General features: G+C 44.7%; 1 protein-coding gene across 2 annotated transcripts; it reads right to left on the bottom strand.

The window, feature by feature from the left end:
• Nucleotides 1–4,031: 4,031 nt before the first annotated feature.
• LOC140418649 (uncharacterized) lies at nt 4,032–10,139 on the bottom strand. Of its 2 annotated transcripts, none has more exons than XM_072502208.1 (2): nt 10,083–10,139; nt 4,032–7,583 (listed from the first exon to the last, which is right to left on the bottom strand). In XM_072502208.1, the coding sequence occupies exon 2, from the start codon at nt 7,481–7,483 to the stop codon at nt 6,446–6,448; it is 1,038 nt and encodes a 345-aa protein (XP_072358309.1). In that variant the 5' UTR covers nt 7,484–7,583; nt 10,083–10,139; the 3' UTR covers nt 4,032–6,445. The 2 variants fall into 2 exon arrangements, with proteins under 2 accessions (XP_072358309.1, XP_072358310.1); XM_072502209.1 differs by lacking the exon at nt 10,083–10,139 and adding an exon at nt 8,888–9,034.
• Nucleotides 10,140–16,194: the final 6,055 nt, after the last annotated feature.

Genomic DNA, 16,194 nt, shown 5'->3' with positions numbered 1-16,194 from the left:
CCCACAGTCCAAAGATGTGCTGGTTAGGTAAATTGCTCCTAGGTGGGGTTAGGGGACAGGATGGGGTTTGGGCTGAGATGGGGTGCTGTTTCAGAGGTTCAGTGCAGACTCGATGGCTGAATGGCCTCCTATACTGTAGGGATTCTATGACTGCAGCTTTGATCTGATTTGTTGTTTTTGCGATCGCTTACCCCTGTCTAGAGCCTGCTGTTTCCGCTGTTTATCATGGATTCTGTTTTAGGAATACCTGCTGCTGCTCCTGACATGTTCTCCTCCACTCCATGTTGAACCAGGGTTGGTCCCTTGGCTTGATGGTAATGGTAGAGTGAGGGATATGCCAGCCTATGAGGTTACAGATTGTGATTGAATATTAGCCTGCTGATGGCCCACAGCACCTCATGGATACCCTGTTTTTAGCGAGATGTATGCTGAATCGACCCAATTTAGCACAGTGATAGTGACACACAGGACAATGGAGGGTAATCTCAGGGTGAAGATGGGACTTTGTCTCATAAAATAACAAGAATATTGTTTTTTCTATTCTTCCTGCCAAGGTGGAGAAGTGAAATACATCCCCTGGCCCGAGGCCAGGACAAAGTTACACTTTAACGGTTTAATTACAGAGCAACTACTGCGAATCCCATAAAGGTTGGATGAGCTAAGGTCGAGAACTGTTAACTCCCCAGCCATTGGTTGACTCCCAGTGGGTCAGAATGGAGGAGAGTTTGGGTAGGGGGTCAGGATTGAAGGCGCTAGCAACAGCGCCGCTCCTGACAGCCCCGGGAGTCGGGTAGTAATAGGTTTGTTGCGAATTTGTAGGCAGTTTCACCAACATTTCGGGTTGGGGGTAGGAGCAAAGGAAACGCTGATTTGGGGGAAACCATAGATTTGAGCCAGGGAGGTGGGATGGAAATTTTCAGAGATGAGGGGAGAAAGGAATTAGGACACTGAAAGATTTGTGGGTCGGTTTGCAGGATTGAAGGAGCTGGGAGTAAGATATGGGCTGGAGCAGGATGAAATATTTTGATACATGCAGGTTTGAGACTTTGCCAGAAAGGAGGTACAGAGATCCTGGAAGAGCCGGCCTTCACATTGCTGGAAATGAAATGAAATGAAATGAAAATGAAATGAAATGATATTGTCACAAGTAGGCTTCAAATGAAGTTACTGTGAAAAGCCCCTAGTCGCCACATTCCGGAGCCTGTTTGGGGAGGCTGGTACGGGAATTGAACCATGCTGCTGGCCTGCATTGGTCTGCTTTAAAAGCAAGCTCTTTAGCCCTGTGCTAAACCAGCCCCTATCAATATCAACTATCCCATCCTCCCACCAAACCCCAGACATTCTCCAGCACCCCTGGAGGAGGTGCTGACAACAGGGGGAACTGGAGAAGGGGGTAGTGTCGGCGGTTTACGTGGCTATTTTGGAAGAGGAGAAGACACTGCTGGAAGGGATCAAGGCAAAGTGGGAGGAAGAGTTGGGAGAGGGTATGGAGGAGGGGTTCTGGTGTGAGATGCTCCGGAGGGCGAACGCCTCACCTCGTGTGCGAGATTGGGGCTGATACAGCTGAAGGTGGAGCACACCTCACATGGGCGAGGATGAGCCGGCTCTTTGAGGGGGTAGATGTGTGTGAACGTTGCAGGGGGAGGGTGGAGGAGGGGCACAAAGCACATTCATATGATTTGGTCCTGCCCAAAGCTGGAGGATTACTGGAAGGAGGTTTTTAGGGTAATCTCTAAAGTGGTGCATGTGAAACTGGATCCAGGCCCTCGGGAGGCCATATTCGGGGTGTCAGACCAGCCGGCGTTGGAAATGGGCGTGGAGGCAGATGTTGTAGCTTTCACCTTGTTGAGAGCCCGAATGCGGATACTGTTAGGGTGGAGACCAACCTCTCCACCCTGTGCCCTGGTGTGGCGGGAGGGACCTGCTGGAATTCTTGACTCTTGAGAAGGTCAAATTTGAACTGAGGGGAAGGATGGAGGGGTTCTACAATTCATGGGTGTTATTCATTATGCACTTTCAAGAATTGGATTACATCGAATATTAGAGGGCAGGGGGGGCTGCTGGGAGGGTTGCGGGGAGGGGGACTGTATGTGTTAATGGTGACTATGGGTGATTCCTGATTCCTTTTTGTCATTTGTTTATGTCAACATGCGGGCTGCTGTTTGGGGTTTGGTGGGAGGATGGGTTTGCTGTTGATGATATGGGGAATTACATTGCATTCGTTACTGATTGTTGTTTATTGTGGTGAGTGTAAATTTGGGAGAAAATGTGAAAAAGGAGAATAAAAAAAAATATTTTTTTTTAAAACAGCCATTGATAATTAACTGTTATACTTCGGTTCGAGGCCCTGTTGTGTGAAGAAAACTGTGAGGTTTCAAACCTTCAACCTTGTGTTTGAAATAAGTTTAACCTTTAACTTGTAGATTCTGGAAAGAAGCAGTCACTTTCTGTCACTGTTTAGAACCACCGTTGGTTTGTGAACTGAAAGAATTTAAGTTCCCCAGTTAGTTTTCATAGTTCTTTGGTTATTTTAACACCTATTACTTACACATGTATTTGTTGAATATATCATACTATATTTTGCTCTCTCAACATTTACACCCTGATGACCTTTATGAACTGATTTTAAGGTAGTGTTTTTAAGGTTTGAAAGCTTTTGGGAGTCAGAGATATAATTATGGCATTGTAAAAAACTTGGGTAATGGAGTTTTGTTTGGATTAAGGAGGTTCCCTGTGGAGTTAATTAGATTTCAGCTTGGTAAGGTGATGTAATTAATGGGAGGATCTCAGGTAGCAGCCATTTTGCAGAAAAGAAGTTCGTTGACTTTTAGTTTTTAGAATAATCTTTACTGTCACAAGTCAGCTTACATTAACACTGCAATGAAGTTACTGTGAAAATCACTGAGTCGCCACATTCCGGCGCCTGTTCAGGTACACAGAGGGAGAATTCAGAATGTCCAATTCACCTAACAGCATGTCTTTCAGGACTTGTGGGAGGAAACCGGAACACCTGGAGGAAACCTATGCAGACACAGAGAACGTATAGACTCTGCACAGACAGTGACTCAAGCGGGAATCTAACCTGGGATCCTGGAGCTGTGAAGCAACAGTGCTAACCACTGTGCTTGGAAGGTGAGCTGAAACAAACTGAGAAGCAGCTTCTGAAGAAGTACAGCCAGAGATTCTGCGTGGGTCTGATTGTCAGTGAAGGACAGTCTGTTGTTGGGAGTTTTGATTCTCTGGTGTCTGAAACCACAAGATTCAATGTTTAGAGTCAACAAGATGAACAAGGAAACACATCAGGGCCCAAAACTCCAGCTGGATATTCACAGGAGAAAGTCTGTTATCAAACACCTCGAATGGACAGAACAGAGAAAGATCCCAACTGTAAGAAACTCTCAAATCATTTGTAAATATCTTTCAAATATTGACGGATTCCAACTGTCAGTTTCCAGTACATTTGAAGTCAATGGAAGGTGAAAGAGTGGTTATTCTGGACCAATAATAAACACTAATTAGATCACAGCGACTGAGTATGAGAGATGGTTAAAGGTTCCAGATGAAACTTGATTTTATTACCTTAAATTGGCAGATTCAGACATTTTATATCTTTGTGCTATTTACAGACTGGAAGCTGAAAGCTGCTGTTTCACTTTCAGTCAGGAGCAGATCCCAGTTTTACACCAATCTCTGATTTGACAGCACATTTCCAGCATTCACCATTGTTCTTCCTGACTCTGAACAAATTATAAAGGAGCTTCTGTGCCGCGTCTAGGAGCTCTGAACCATGGAAGAGAGCAGCTGGGACACATTTCTTACACACCTCAGGATTAACCCACACGGGGACTTTGCTGTCAGTGAAGAGAGATGACAAAGATCAAAGTGTCATTTGTCCCTCTCTGTGTGACCCTGAAGGACTGTGTCCAGGCTGAAGGTCTGTTCCTGCCGTGTGATCCTCCCAGATTGTCCTTTCTGAACTCCAGACAGGTGAAGTTAAACACTCAGGTGGGAAAGACAAAATACACAACAGGTTTAAACAAAGCTGATTTATTTGACATTAATCCACAATATTAAACTTCATTCCAGTTACTCTCAGCAGAAACAAACTCCAACTGTCAGAATGAACATGGTTCAGTCCTGGATGTGATTAACAGCAGCAATAACAGCAGAACCCAACCCCTGTAATCATAGAATTTACAGTGCAGAAGGAGGCCATTCGGCCCATCGAGTCTGCACCGGCTCTTGGAAAGAGCACCCTACCCAAGGTCCACACCTCCACCCTATCCCCATAATCAGTAACCCCACCTAACACTAAGGGCAATTTTGGACACTAAGGGCAATTTATCATGGCCAATCTACCTATCCTGCACATCTTTGGACTGTGGGAGGAAACCGGAGCACCCGGAGGAAACCCACGCACACACGGGGAGGATGTGCAGACTCTGCACAGACAGTGACCCAAGCCGGAATCGAACCTGGGACATGTAAGAACATAAGAACTAGGAACAGGAGTAGGCCATCTGGCCCCACGAGCCTGCTCCGCCATTCAATGAGATCATGGCTGATCTTTGTGGACTCAGCTCCACTCTCCGGCCCGTACACCATATCCCCGAATCCCTTTATTCTTTAGAAAGGTATTTATCTTTTTCTTAAAAACGTTTAAAGAAGGAACCTCAACTGCTTCACTGGGCAAGGAATTCCAGAGATTCACAACCCTTTGGGTGAAGAAGTTCCTCCTAAACTCGGTCCTAAATCTACTTCCCCTTATTTTGAGGCTATGCCCCCTAGTTCTGCTTTCCCCGACCAGTGGAAACAACCTGCCCGCATCTATCCTATCTATTCCCTTCATAATTTTATATGTTTCAATAAGATCCCCCCGTATCCTTCTAAACTCCAATGAGTACAGTCCCAGTCTACTCAACCTCTCGTCATAATCTAATCCCCTCAACTCTGGGATCAACCTAGTGAATCTCCTCTGCACTCCCTCCAGTGCCAAAATGTCCTTTCTCAGGTAAGGAGACCAAAACTGAACACAATACTCCAGATGTGGCCTCACCAACACCTTATACAATTGCAGCATAACCTCCCTAGTCTTGAACTCCATCCCTCTAGGAATGAAAGACAAAACTCGATTAGCCTTCTTAATCACCTGTTGCACCTGCACACCAACTTTTTGCGACTCGTGCACCAGCACACCCAGGTCCCTCTGCACAGCAGCATGTTTTAACATTTTACCATTTAAATAATAATCCATTCTGCTGTTATTCCTCCCAAAATGGATAGCCTCACACTTGGCAACATTGAATTCCATCTGCCAGACCCTAGCCCATTCACCTAAACCAAGTGCAAACTTTGCCACATTGCACTTGGTCCCCAACTCCAAATCATCTATGTGGATGATCCTGGAGCTGTGAAGCAATTGTTCTAACTTCTGTGCTGCCCTTAATCACCGTGAATTCACTGGTGTGTCAGTGGGTGAGAAGACCAAGTGAATATCTTGCCGCACACACAGCTGGTGAACAGCCTCTTACTCGTGTGAATGTGTTTGTGTGACAGCAGATTCGATTGATTTTAAATCTCTCCTCACACTCTGAACTTTGAAAAATGTGGACAAGTGGATGTGTGTTGAGGTGGGATGACTGAGCTAATCTCTTCCCACATATGAAACAGATGTACAGTCTCTGCCCAGTGTGAGTGCGCTGACGGACACTGAGTCCACATGTTCACTTGAATCAGTCCCACTGTGAGAGATTCTGAACAGTCTCTTGTCAGTGTATTTTATAACACTTTCCACAATCCAGACATTTAGGATATCTTCAGTCAGTGCAAACTCACTGGTGTGTTAACAGGTTGAATGACTGAGTGAATCCCTCCCCCTCCCCACACATGGAGCAGGTGAATGACCTCTCCCCGGTGTGAACTCACTGATGTTGCTGCAGGATGGACAATCGCCTGAACCTCTTCCTGCACTGAGAGCAGGTGAATGGAGTGGAACCGGAGTGACTGCACTGGTGAACCATCAGTGAATGTGGGTTTTTACAGCTAAGACTGTGACAGGAGCATTTAAACCCTCTCTCTGCAGTATGAACTCACTGTGTGTGGTGAGGCTGGCTGGAGGAGTTGGACACGGAGAGATATTTGTCCGGGTGGATTGGTGGAAGTGAGGAAACTAGCAGAGGCAGCTGATTGGATTGTCTCGCACTTATTGGAGGGGAGGATGGAGGAGACAGGAGAGGGAGAACATTTCAAAAGGAACTAACTTGTCTTCGAGATATTAAAAAGATTCAACATGATGTGGGTGAAATAGAAAGTTGACTTATTTTACTTTGATTCACAATATTAACTACTATAACTGGGCTGGGGTTTATTAACAACATCAGAAACAGGCCCCAATGAACATGGTTCAGTCCTGGATGTGTTTAACAGCAAAGTCCAATCACTGTCGTTACTCGTGAAGTCGCTGGTGTCTCAGCAGGGCGGATGAGTGAGTGAATCTCTTCTTACACACAAAGCAGGTGAATGGCCTCTCCCCCGTGTGAACTCGCTGGTGTGTCAGCAGACTGGATAATGTAGTGACTCTCTTCCCACCCCTGGAGCAGGTGAATGGGACCAACGCTGTGTGAGTGCGCTGGTGTATCAGCAGGGCAGATAACTGAATGAATCCCTTCCCACAACTGGTACAGATGAATGGCTTCTCCCCAGTGTGAGTGCGCTGGTGTATCAGCTGGTTGGATAAGGTAGTGAATCCCTTCCCACACATGGAGCAGGTGAATGGTTTCTCCCCAGTGTGAACTCTCTGGTGTATAACCAGGTGGGATGACCGAGTGAATCCCTTCCCACACTCAGAGCAGGTGAATGGCCTCTCCCCAGTGTGGGCGCGCTGATGTACAGTGAGTTGAGAGGACCATCTGAACCCAGTCCCACAGTGAGAGCACCTGAACGGTGTCTTGTTAGTGTGAACACGCCAATGTCGCATAAGTTCCCAGGAACTTTTGAAGCACTTCTCACAGTCTGAGCATTTAAAGGGTCTCTCCCCAGTGTGAACGCGTTGGTGTACAGTGCGTTGAGATGACCATTTGAACCCAGTCCCACAGTGAGAGCACCTAAACGGTCTCTCGTCAGTGTGAATACGTTGGTGGGACATAAGTTCGCTGGAACCTTTAAAGCACTTCCCGCAGTCTCGACACTTAAACAGTTTCACTTCAGTGTGAATTTGCTGGTGTTTTACCAGGCTCTTTGACTTCATGAATCCCTTCCCACGCACAGTGCAGGTGAACGGCCTCTCTCCAGTGTGACTGCGTTGATGGGTTTCCAACTCAGACGGGTATCTGAATCCATTCCCACAGTCCCCACATTTCAACGGTTTATGTCTGGTCTGACTGCATTTATGTTTTGACAGCCCAGATGATCGACTGAATCCTCGTCCACACACACAACACGTGTACGGTTTCTCCCCACTGTGAACGATGCTTTTTCCTTCCATGTTCGAAATTCGATGATATAAAGTCACAATAAATTGGGTGACTGTCAGATCCTGATGCGATGTTCGATTTGAGTTTCCCAACAAATCCCCTTCTCATACCCTGTGAAATTGATTTAAAACAGGAAATAGGGAGTGAGAGAGAACCCACAAAAACACAAAGGCAGGTTGTGAAATTGAGCTGAATGAATCTGGTCATTTGTGGGGCTGGCACTGGGAAAAAGTGACCATGAAAACTGCTGGATTGTCAGAAAAACCCAGCTGGTTCACTGATGTCCTTCAGGGAAGAGAACCTATCACCTGGTCTGGATCTACAGAAGACTCGGTCCTTTATGTCTTCAACTCAAACAGAACTTAGAATCTCCAAACTCTGAAGCTCTACCACCACAAAGAAAGAGCTGAGTGCTCAGCCATTCAGAGGCATTTAAGACTCAACCTCATTGCTGTGGGTGCTTCCACACGGAGGCCAGACTGGATAAGGATGACAGATTTCCTTCAAGGACATTTACCAGATGGGTTTTTACAACAATCAACAATAGTTTCATGGTCGTCATTAGACTTTTAAAATTCCATATTTTTATTGAATTCAAATTCCACCATGTGCCCTGGTGGGATTCAAACCCATTTCCCCAGAGCATTACCCTGGGTCTCTGGATTACAAGTGCAGTGACAATACCACTACGCCAATGTGTCCCCCTTTGTGATGTATGTTAACACCATCACCTTCAAGTTCCCCTCAAAATCACACAGCAGCCTGACTAGTCTGACCCAGTACAAGAGGAACTGGAATTTCCTCCATTTAAATCCTGGGAAAATGAAGTCATTGTCTTCAGTCCCCGCTACAAACTCCACTCCCTGAACACCAACTCCAACCCTCTCCCTGGCAACTGAGTGAGGTTGACGCAAACTCTTCACAACTTCAGAATAATATTTGACCCCAAGATGAGTGTACAAGCACAAATCCCCATCATCACCAAGACCACCATTTCCACATCAGGAACTTCACCCAACTGCACCCTAATCCGAGTTCATCTATTGCTGAAACTCTGATCCATTCCTGTTACCTCTCAACTTATTATCCTACACACTCCCGGCCAGCCTCCCAGATTCATCCTCCCTGTAATCCTGGGGTCACACAAAACTCTGCTGCCTGTGTGCTTACTCACACCAAGTCCTGTTCACCCATCACCCCTATGCTCACAGACCGACCGCTGTAATCTCCTCCAGCCTCACAACCTTCTGGGAGAGCTGCACTTCCTCTAATTCCTGAACATTCTGATATTAACTGTGCCACCATTTGTGGCTGCACCTTCATTTTCCCAAGGCCATAAATTGTGGAATTTCCTCCCTAAACCTTTCCGCCTCTCAATCCAACTTTCCTCCTTTAGGATATTCCTTCAAACCTACCTCTTTGATCAAACTTTTGGCCATCAGCCTTAATATCTTCCTTACGTGGCTCAGTGTCAATGTTGTTTGATAACATTTCTGTGAAATATCGAGGGATGTTTCATTACCTTAAAGGCTCAATATAAATAGATCAGCGCATAATGATTTGGACATATATCACCACTGTTCCTTCATCATCACTGGGTGAATAACCTGTAACTCCTTATCTAACATCATTGGTGGAGCACCTTCACCACACAGACTGCAGCGGTTCAAGAAGCTCAAACGTTATAATCTCACAAACTGGGGTTTGGCAATATTTGCTGTTGGTCTTGTTAGTGACACCATTGAGGAGTCACCCGGGGAGTGGGAGTGATGTCACTGTGCAATTGTGGGTGTGTGATGACATCACAGACAGGAAGACAGAACATCTGGGTCGGTGCAAACCAGTGATCACCACACAGTATGGAGGATGTGAGGGTCTTTGAAAGGGTGCAAAGGAGATTTACCAGAATGGTTCCAGGGATGAGGGATTATAGTTGCAATGTTAGGTTGGATTTGGATTTTGTTTATTGTCACATGTACCGAGATACAGTGAAAAGTATTTTTCTGCGAGCAGCTCAACAGATCATTAAGTCCATGAAAAGAAAAGAAATACATAACAGGGCAACACAATGTACACAATGTAACTACATAAACACTGCCATCGGGTGAAGCATACAGGGGTGTAGTGTCAATCAAGTCAGTCCATAAGTGGGTTGTTCTCCTTGGAGCAAATGGCAGAGGGGAGATTTGATAGAGGTGTACCAGTTTCTGATAGGGTTGGATAGTTTATGATATGTCTAGATAAGGTAGATAAAGAAACATCTCCATTATCCGATCATACAATGATTTCAGGGCAGATTTACGATTTGGTGGTGGTGGGGATGTGATGAATAAATTACACCCAGTGAGTGGTAATGACCTGGAACTTTAATGCTGGAACTTTAAACATTCTCTCCTCCTGCTGACAGGACAGAGTTCGGCGCGCATGCGTCCTGCTGCTCCTTTAACATTAACCCGGGCCTGGCCGCTGCCGGAAATGCTGCGGCCCGGGGAAGCGCGCCGCAGGGTTGAGAGTTTCTTATTCGCGGTTTGAGGTCTTCACTGAGTGTTTATCAAGTCTTTCCGCCCGCCCACAGCGCGCATTGCTCTCTCGGGCACACTGTTACCTTACCCGCTGTGGAGACCAGAAACAAGCTGCTCCCCATCACCCCCACTGCGCATGTTCCTTTTACTGGGCTGTTCCGCACCTGCGCGATGGTCTCTTGTCCATATCCGGGAGTCTCTGCCGCGTGGCATGCTGGGCAAAATGCCCGCCATTGAAGATAATGGTTGAAAAGATTTATTTGTTGTTGTTGGATGTCGACTGGGACTGAAGGACCATACAGAAACGCAAAAGCACGACCCAATTCTCTTTTGGAGTTGGTCTGAAATTGTGAGACACAGTGGAAATAAATAGACAAAACCATCCCGCTAGGCACAAATGGATAATAATAATCTTTATTATTGCCACAAGTAGGCTTAGATTAACACTGCAATACAGTTACTGTGAAAATCCCAAGGGCCTGTTCGAATACACTGAAGCAGAATTCAGAACGTCCAAATTACCTAACACCATGTCTTTCGGGACTTGTGTTAGGAAACCCACACAGACACGGGGAGAACGTGCAGACTCTGCCAGACAGTGACTCAAGTGGAAATCAAACCTGGGACCCTGGTGCTGTTAAGCAACGGTGCTAACCACTGTGCTACCATACTTCGTGGTATCTCAGCAGGTTCGATCAACAAGTGAATCTATTCCAACACAAAGAACATTTAAACAGCCACTCTCCAGTAAGAATGTGCTGATCATGCATGAAACCTTTGAATCTTTAAACTAGGGCATGTTCCGCTGGAATAATAGCAAGATGTCCTGGCTTACAAAGTATTTGAATGGTCTCTCTCCAGTGTGACTGTGCTATCTGTCAGTAAATGATATGACCGAGAGCAGCGCTTCCCACATTGAGCTGCTGAGTGGTCAATCTGCAGTGTCATGACACCCTGGGCCAGTGCGTGGTCAATTCCAGCCCCACTTGACAAGGAGTCACAACACAATGAAATTTAACTTTTATCTTAAAATACCCCATGTCTTCAGATGGCCAATAACTACAGTCACCTGGCCTTGTAAATTTAAACACTATTAACCTTATATTATTAACAGTAACTATAATTAAATAGGCAACACATGCAACTGGTTAATTCTACTATCCAATGACTGGGACTACGGCGCTGAGAACCCGGGTACGAATCCCAGCCCTGGGTCATTGTCCATGTGGAGTTTGTACATTCTCCCCGTGTCTGTATAGGTTTCACCCCCACAACCCAAAGATGTGCAGGTTAGGTGTATTGGCCATGCTAAATTGCCCCTTAATTGGAAAAAAATAATTGGGTGCTCTAAATTTATTTTTAGAAAAATTCTATCTAATATCTAACTCTCAACCATCTCCCCTGAACTCACCCCACCCTCTACACATAGACAGACAAACAAACACAGAGGGGAAAGAGAGTGTGAACTTAATGCCGACAATAAAAGGTTAAGAGTCTGTTTCAGATGGAAGTATTGCAGTTAGTTCCTTCACTCTCGGCTTTAAGATGGATGTTGCCTTTACATTCAGTTTGCAATGGTTTTCACAGTAGACTCACAGAACGAGCAGGCAACCAGCATTTGAGAGAGAGAAAGTTTCTTCTTCCAGGGTCTAGAAGTTTCATGCCTTCAGACAGTACGCAGTAGAGCAGAGTGAGAAAGCTGCTTCCACCGTGAGGGTCCAGTGGCTTCGCCTGGGTTTTCTCTGAAAAACTACACCTGATAAGAACAAATCGCTAGCTGTTGCCGGGTGGAATACTGTCCCTAGCCAATCCATTGATCACCAGTCAACCAATTGGAACAAACCCCTTATATCTCTAGGGTGCCATAAAGTCTGGATTTGTCTGTCCAAAATAGAAAACTTGATAACACAGTGTACAGTTTTGACACTTTGAGTTGCTTACTTCCTCTGCTCGAGTTAAATGTATGTCTCAATGGTCCAAAATAATAAAGAGAAAATTAAAGGAATACGAATTAAGGGAATCAACCGTAAGATCCATATAGCAACATGACTGTATCATGGGTTCCCAGATCAGAGAGGAAGTCCGTTCATTCCCAGTCAGTGACTTGCACTTTATAGCACCTTAACAGTAATGACAACATTCCATAACCCTTCACAGGAACATTAACTGTCCCAATATTTAAATAGTTGATTGCTGACATTTTTATGCTCGTCTCTCCAATTTAATCCCAAAACACAGCTGTAATTCCCACAGTCAAAACAAGAATGATCTGCTTTTCTCGACATGAATCAATGGCACTGCAAAATAGCATTCCATAACACACTGACAGTTGTGAAACCACTGATCCTCTGATTCATGGTTAATTGACCTGCCAGAATGCAACATAAACGTGAATTGTGTGTGTATTTCATGTTTATTACATCACACACATATTTTAGTAAAATGTCTTTCAACTGATTGATCCCAGACTGATTTATTCCACCAATATTAATAACAAATGTTTCATGTCTCCAGTTTTGTTTTACTGCTCCTGTATTCAGCCAATCTCAATTTTTTCTCCGTGCATTTCTTGCTGGTAATTTCTCTCTTATTTTATTCTCCGGACTGTTTAAATCAGTTTCCCATCTGTGTTGTGTCTCTCCATCCAGATTATTCAGACATTGTACCCAAGTTGGTTAAGATTTCAGCATTATGGTTTGTACATTTGATCTGCTAGGTGTCTGCCATTTCCCCCAGTCTCTCTCTTTGTCCTCCTGAAGTTTGTTGTGATCAGTCTCACTATTTCCTATATTTCCATTTCCCCAGTCTCTCTCTGTTCTCCTGGAATTTGTTACTATCCTCCCCACTATTCCTGTATTTCAATTTTCCCCAGTCTATCTCGGTGTCATCCTGAAATTTGTTATGATCAGCCTCACTGTTTCCTATATTTCCATCCCCCCAGTCTCATTCTGTTCTCCTGGAATTTGTTACTATCCTCCCTATTATTCTTATATTTCTATTTTCCCCAGTTTCTCCCTGTCCTCACTGTTTCCTATATGTCAATTTTCACCAGTCTCTCTCTGCTTCCCTTAAGTTTGCCCGATAGGACAGGACATGTCCCATATGTGTTTGCGTGGGTGTTGGTGTATCCACGAGTGCCTGGTATGTGTGTTTGTAGAATATATTGGTGTGTATGTGTGTCTGTATATTTTCTATGAAGTCGACATAGTTAATATAGAAAGGTACAGGAGGTGAAGTGGCTGCATAAAGCCCCATGTTCGAGGTATAAAAGAGCTTCCTTGACCTTGTTACTAATGATAGTGAATACACTCTGAAAATAACAATTTCAAAACTATTTTCAAAAAAATTTAGAGTACCCAATTATTATTTTTTCAAACGAAGGGGCAATTTAGTGTGGTCAATCGACCTAACCTGCACATCTTTGGGTTGTGGGGGTGAAACCCATGCAGACACAGGAAGAATATGCAAACACGGACAGTGACCCAGGGCCAGGCTTCAAACATGGGTCCTCAGTGCTGTAGGCAGCAGTGTTAACCACTGCACCACCGTGCCACCCACAATTTTAAAAACTAAACGTGACTACACATGCGTACTTATAGCTTCCTACATTACAACAGTGAATATATTTCAAAAGTACTCCATTGGCTTTAAAACACTTTAGGAGGTCCAGTGGGAGTGAGGTTTTATAGAAATGTACATTTGTTCTCACTGTCCCTACACCCGGACATATTACACTCTGTGTCCTCACCAAAATAATTGATAAAGGTAGAGTCTTAATTTTGTGTAATAACCACAGTGTTGACACCATTTTGAATACTCTGTGAAACTCCAGACACACCATATGCACAATTATTTGTTGTAAAACACAGCGAGTTGTTGTGATTTGGAATGCACTGTCTATAAATGGTGCTGGAATCTCATTGGACTGTAACTTCCAAAAGGGAATTTGGTACATTCTGAAAAAGAAAACAAAAGTCAAACTCTGGGATTAATGGGTCACTGTACAAAGAGCTGGCACGGGGAAAATGGGCCAAATAGACTCCTCTGTGCTCTAGCAGCCTTGTGTACATGTAAAGGGAGTGGTAACAACCTGGAACCTACTGCCTATGAGGGTAGGAGATGCAGAGATGACGGAAGGATTTCAATTGGAAAGGCACTGAGAGAAATAAACCTACAGGGATTCGGGGAATGAACGGGACAATGGACAGACTGGTTTCCTCCACAGGGAGCTGACATGGTCCCAAAGGGCTGAATGGCCCCATCCCCCACCCTCCAGATGCTGTGATCTCAGGAGAGAAATTCAGCTGCTCCAGTCTCCAACTAACTGGAGTCCCTTATCTCTGGTGCCATTCCAGTCCAAAGATGTGCAGGTTAGGTGGATTGGCCATGATAAATTGCCCTTAGTGTCCAAAATTGCCCTTAGTGTTGGGTGGGGTTACTGGGTTATGGGCATAGGGTGGAGGTGTTGACCTTGGGTGGGGTGCTCTTTCCGGGGACCGGTGCAGACTCGATGGGCCGAATGGCCTTCTTATGCATTGTAAATTCTATGATAATCTATGATCTATGATTCTTGTAAATGTCCTCTACACCCTCTCTAAGTACTTGACATATTTCCTAAAGTGTGGGGCCCATATATAGGTTTCCACTCTAAAGGGTAGAATTGATAAGTCCAGGGTTAGACTGCACTGGGAGAACTTTCAACATTGGTAATCTCCATTTAGAAAAAGGAAATAGAGGCACTGGATAAGGTGCAACAAAGATTCATAATATACAGAACTGAGAGCATTTAACACTCAGGTTAGGCTGGGGCTGCTTTTTTCTGGAAAAGAGAAGACTGATGGGTGCCCGGATGGAAATCTTTAAGATTATGAAGGAATTCAATAATCCAATAGGAATTTCAGTAGAAACCTCTTTACCCAGCGAGTGGTGAGAATGTGGAACTCACTCCCACAGCGAGTGGTTGAGGTGAACAGCATGAATACACTGAACGTAAAGCTAGATGCATACATGAGAGAGAAAGAATAGGAGATGCTGATGGGGGAGATATAGAGGGGTGGGTGGAGGATCATGTGGAGCATAAATACGGACACAATCCATGGCTACCCTCAGCCAGTATGGGAATTTAACCTGTGCTGTTGGTGTCACTCAGCACAAACCAGCCAACTGAGCTAACTGATCCCCGTGTCAATCTGTAATAATTCCTTAAATATTGCCTGAGATTGCCCGTCTCCCACCATACTATTTAATGTTGTTTCCCAGGGCACCTCAGACAACTTGCCCGTTTTCTTCTGTGAAAAGCACCGAGATAAATTAAACAAAAGAACAATGTAAGCACCATAGCCCATCTTCATGGCAATGTGGCATGATTTTTGCGGTTTCCAAACAGAATTGGTAATGAAACATCTTCTAACCTCACTCTTTCACCCTTGTGAAATGTGAAACCAGATGTTCGCAAGAAGGCTCAGAGAGAATCAGGCCACTGGAGACGAAGTCGTGAGACTGGCCAGTCCAGCAGAAAGAAATCCTCTGACCTTCCCCATTGACCAACAGAATGAACAAAATGCAGTCCTGGATGTAATTGACAACAGAAACAATAACAGCAGAATCCAATCCCTGTAATCAGTTATAAACTTGTTGGTGTCTCAGAAAGAGCGATGAATTACTAAATCCCTTCGCACATTGAGGGCAGGTGAATGGCCTCTCCCCAGTATGAACTCCCTGGTGTGACTGCAGATGGCATAACCAAGTGAATTGTGCAAATAGATGTGAACGGGTGTGAGATAATGGGGATTATGGAGACATGGCTGCAGGATGACCAGGGATGGGAACTGAATATATTCAGTATTTAGGAAGGAGAGACAAAAAGGAAAAGGCAGTGGAGTGGCAGTGCTGGTTAAAGAGGAAATGAATGCAATAGTGAGGAAGGATATTAGCTCTGACAATGTGCAATCTGTATGGGTAGAGCTGAGAAACACCAAGGGGCAAAATAATTAGTGGGCATCGTATATAGACCCCAAACTGCAGTGGTGATGTTGGGAATGGCACAAAACAGGAAATTAGGCTGATTGTTAAAGTTTCTATAGGTATATGACGAGGAAAGGATTGGAGAAGACAAACGTAGCTTCCTTAGTCAGAAACAGGGGAATGTATAATAGGGGACAAAGAAATGGGTGAGCAAATAAATACATATTTTGGTTCTG

Source organism: Scyliorhinus torazame, chromosome 5 (assembly GCF_047496885.1).
Source record: "Scyliorhinus torazame isolate Kashiwa2021f chromosome 5, sScyTor2.1, whole genome shotgun sequence".
NCBI classification, from domain to species: Eukaryota; Metazoa; Chordata; class Chondrichthyes; order Carcharhiniformes; family Scyliorhinidae; genus Scyliorhinus; species Scyliorhinus torazame.
Note: the sequence above shows the minus strand (reverse complement) of the source record. Positions and strands in the feature narration are given on the sequence as shown.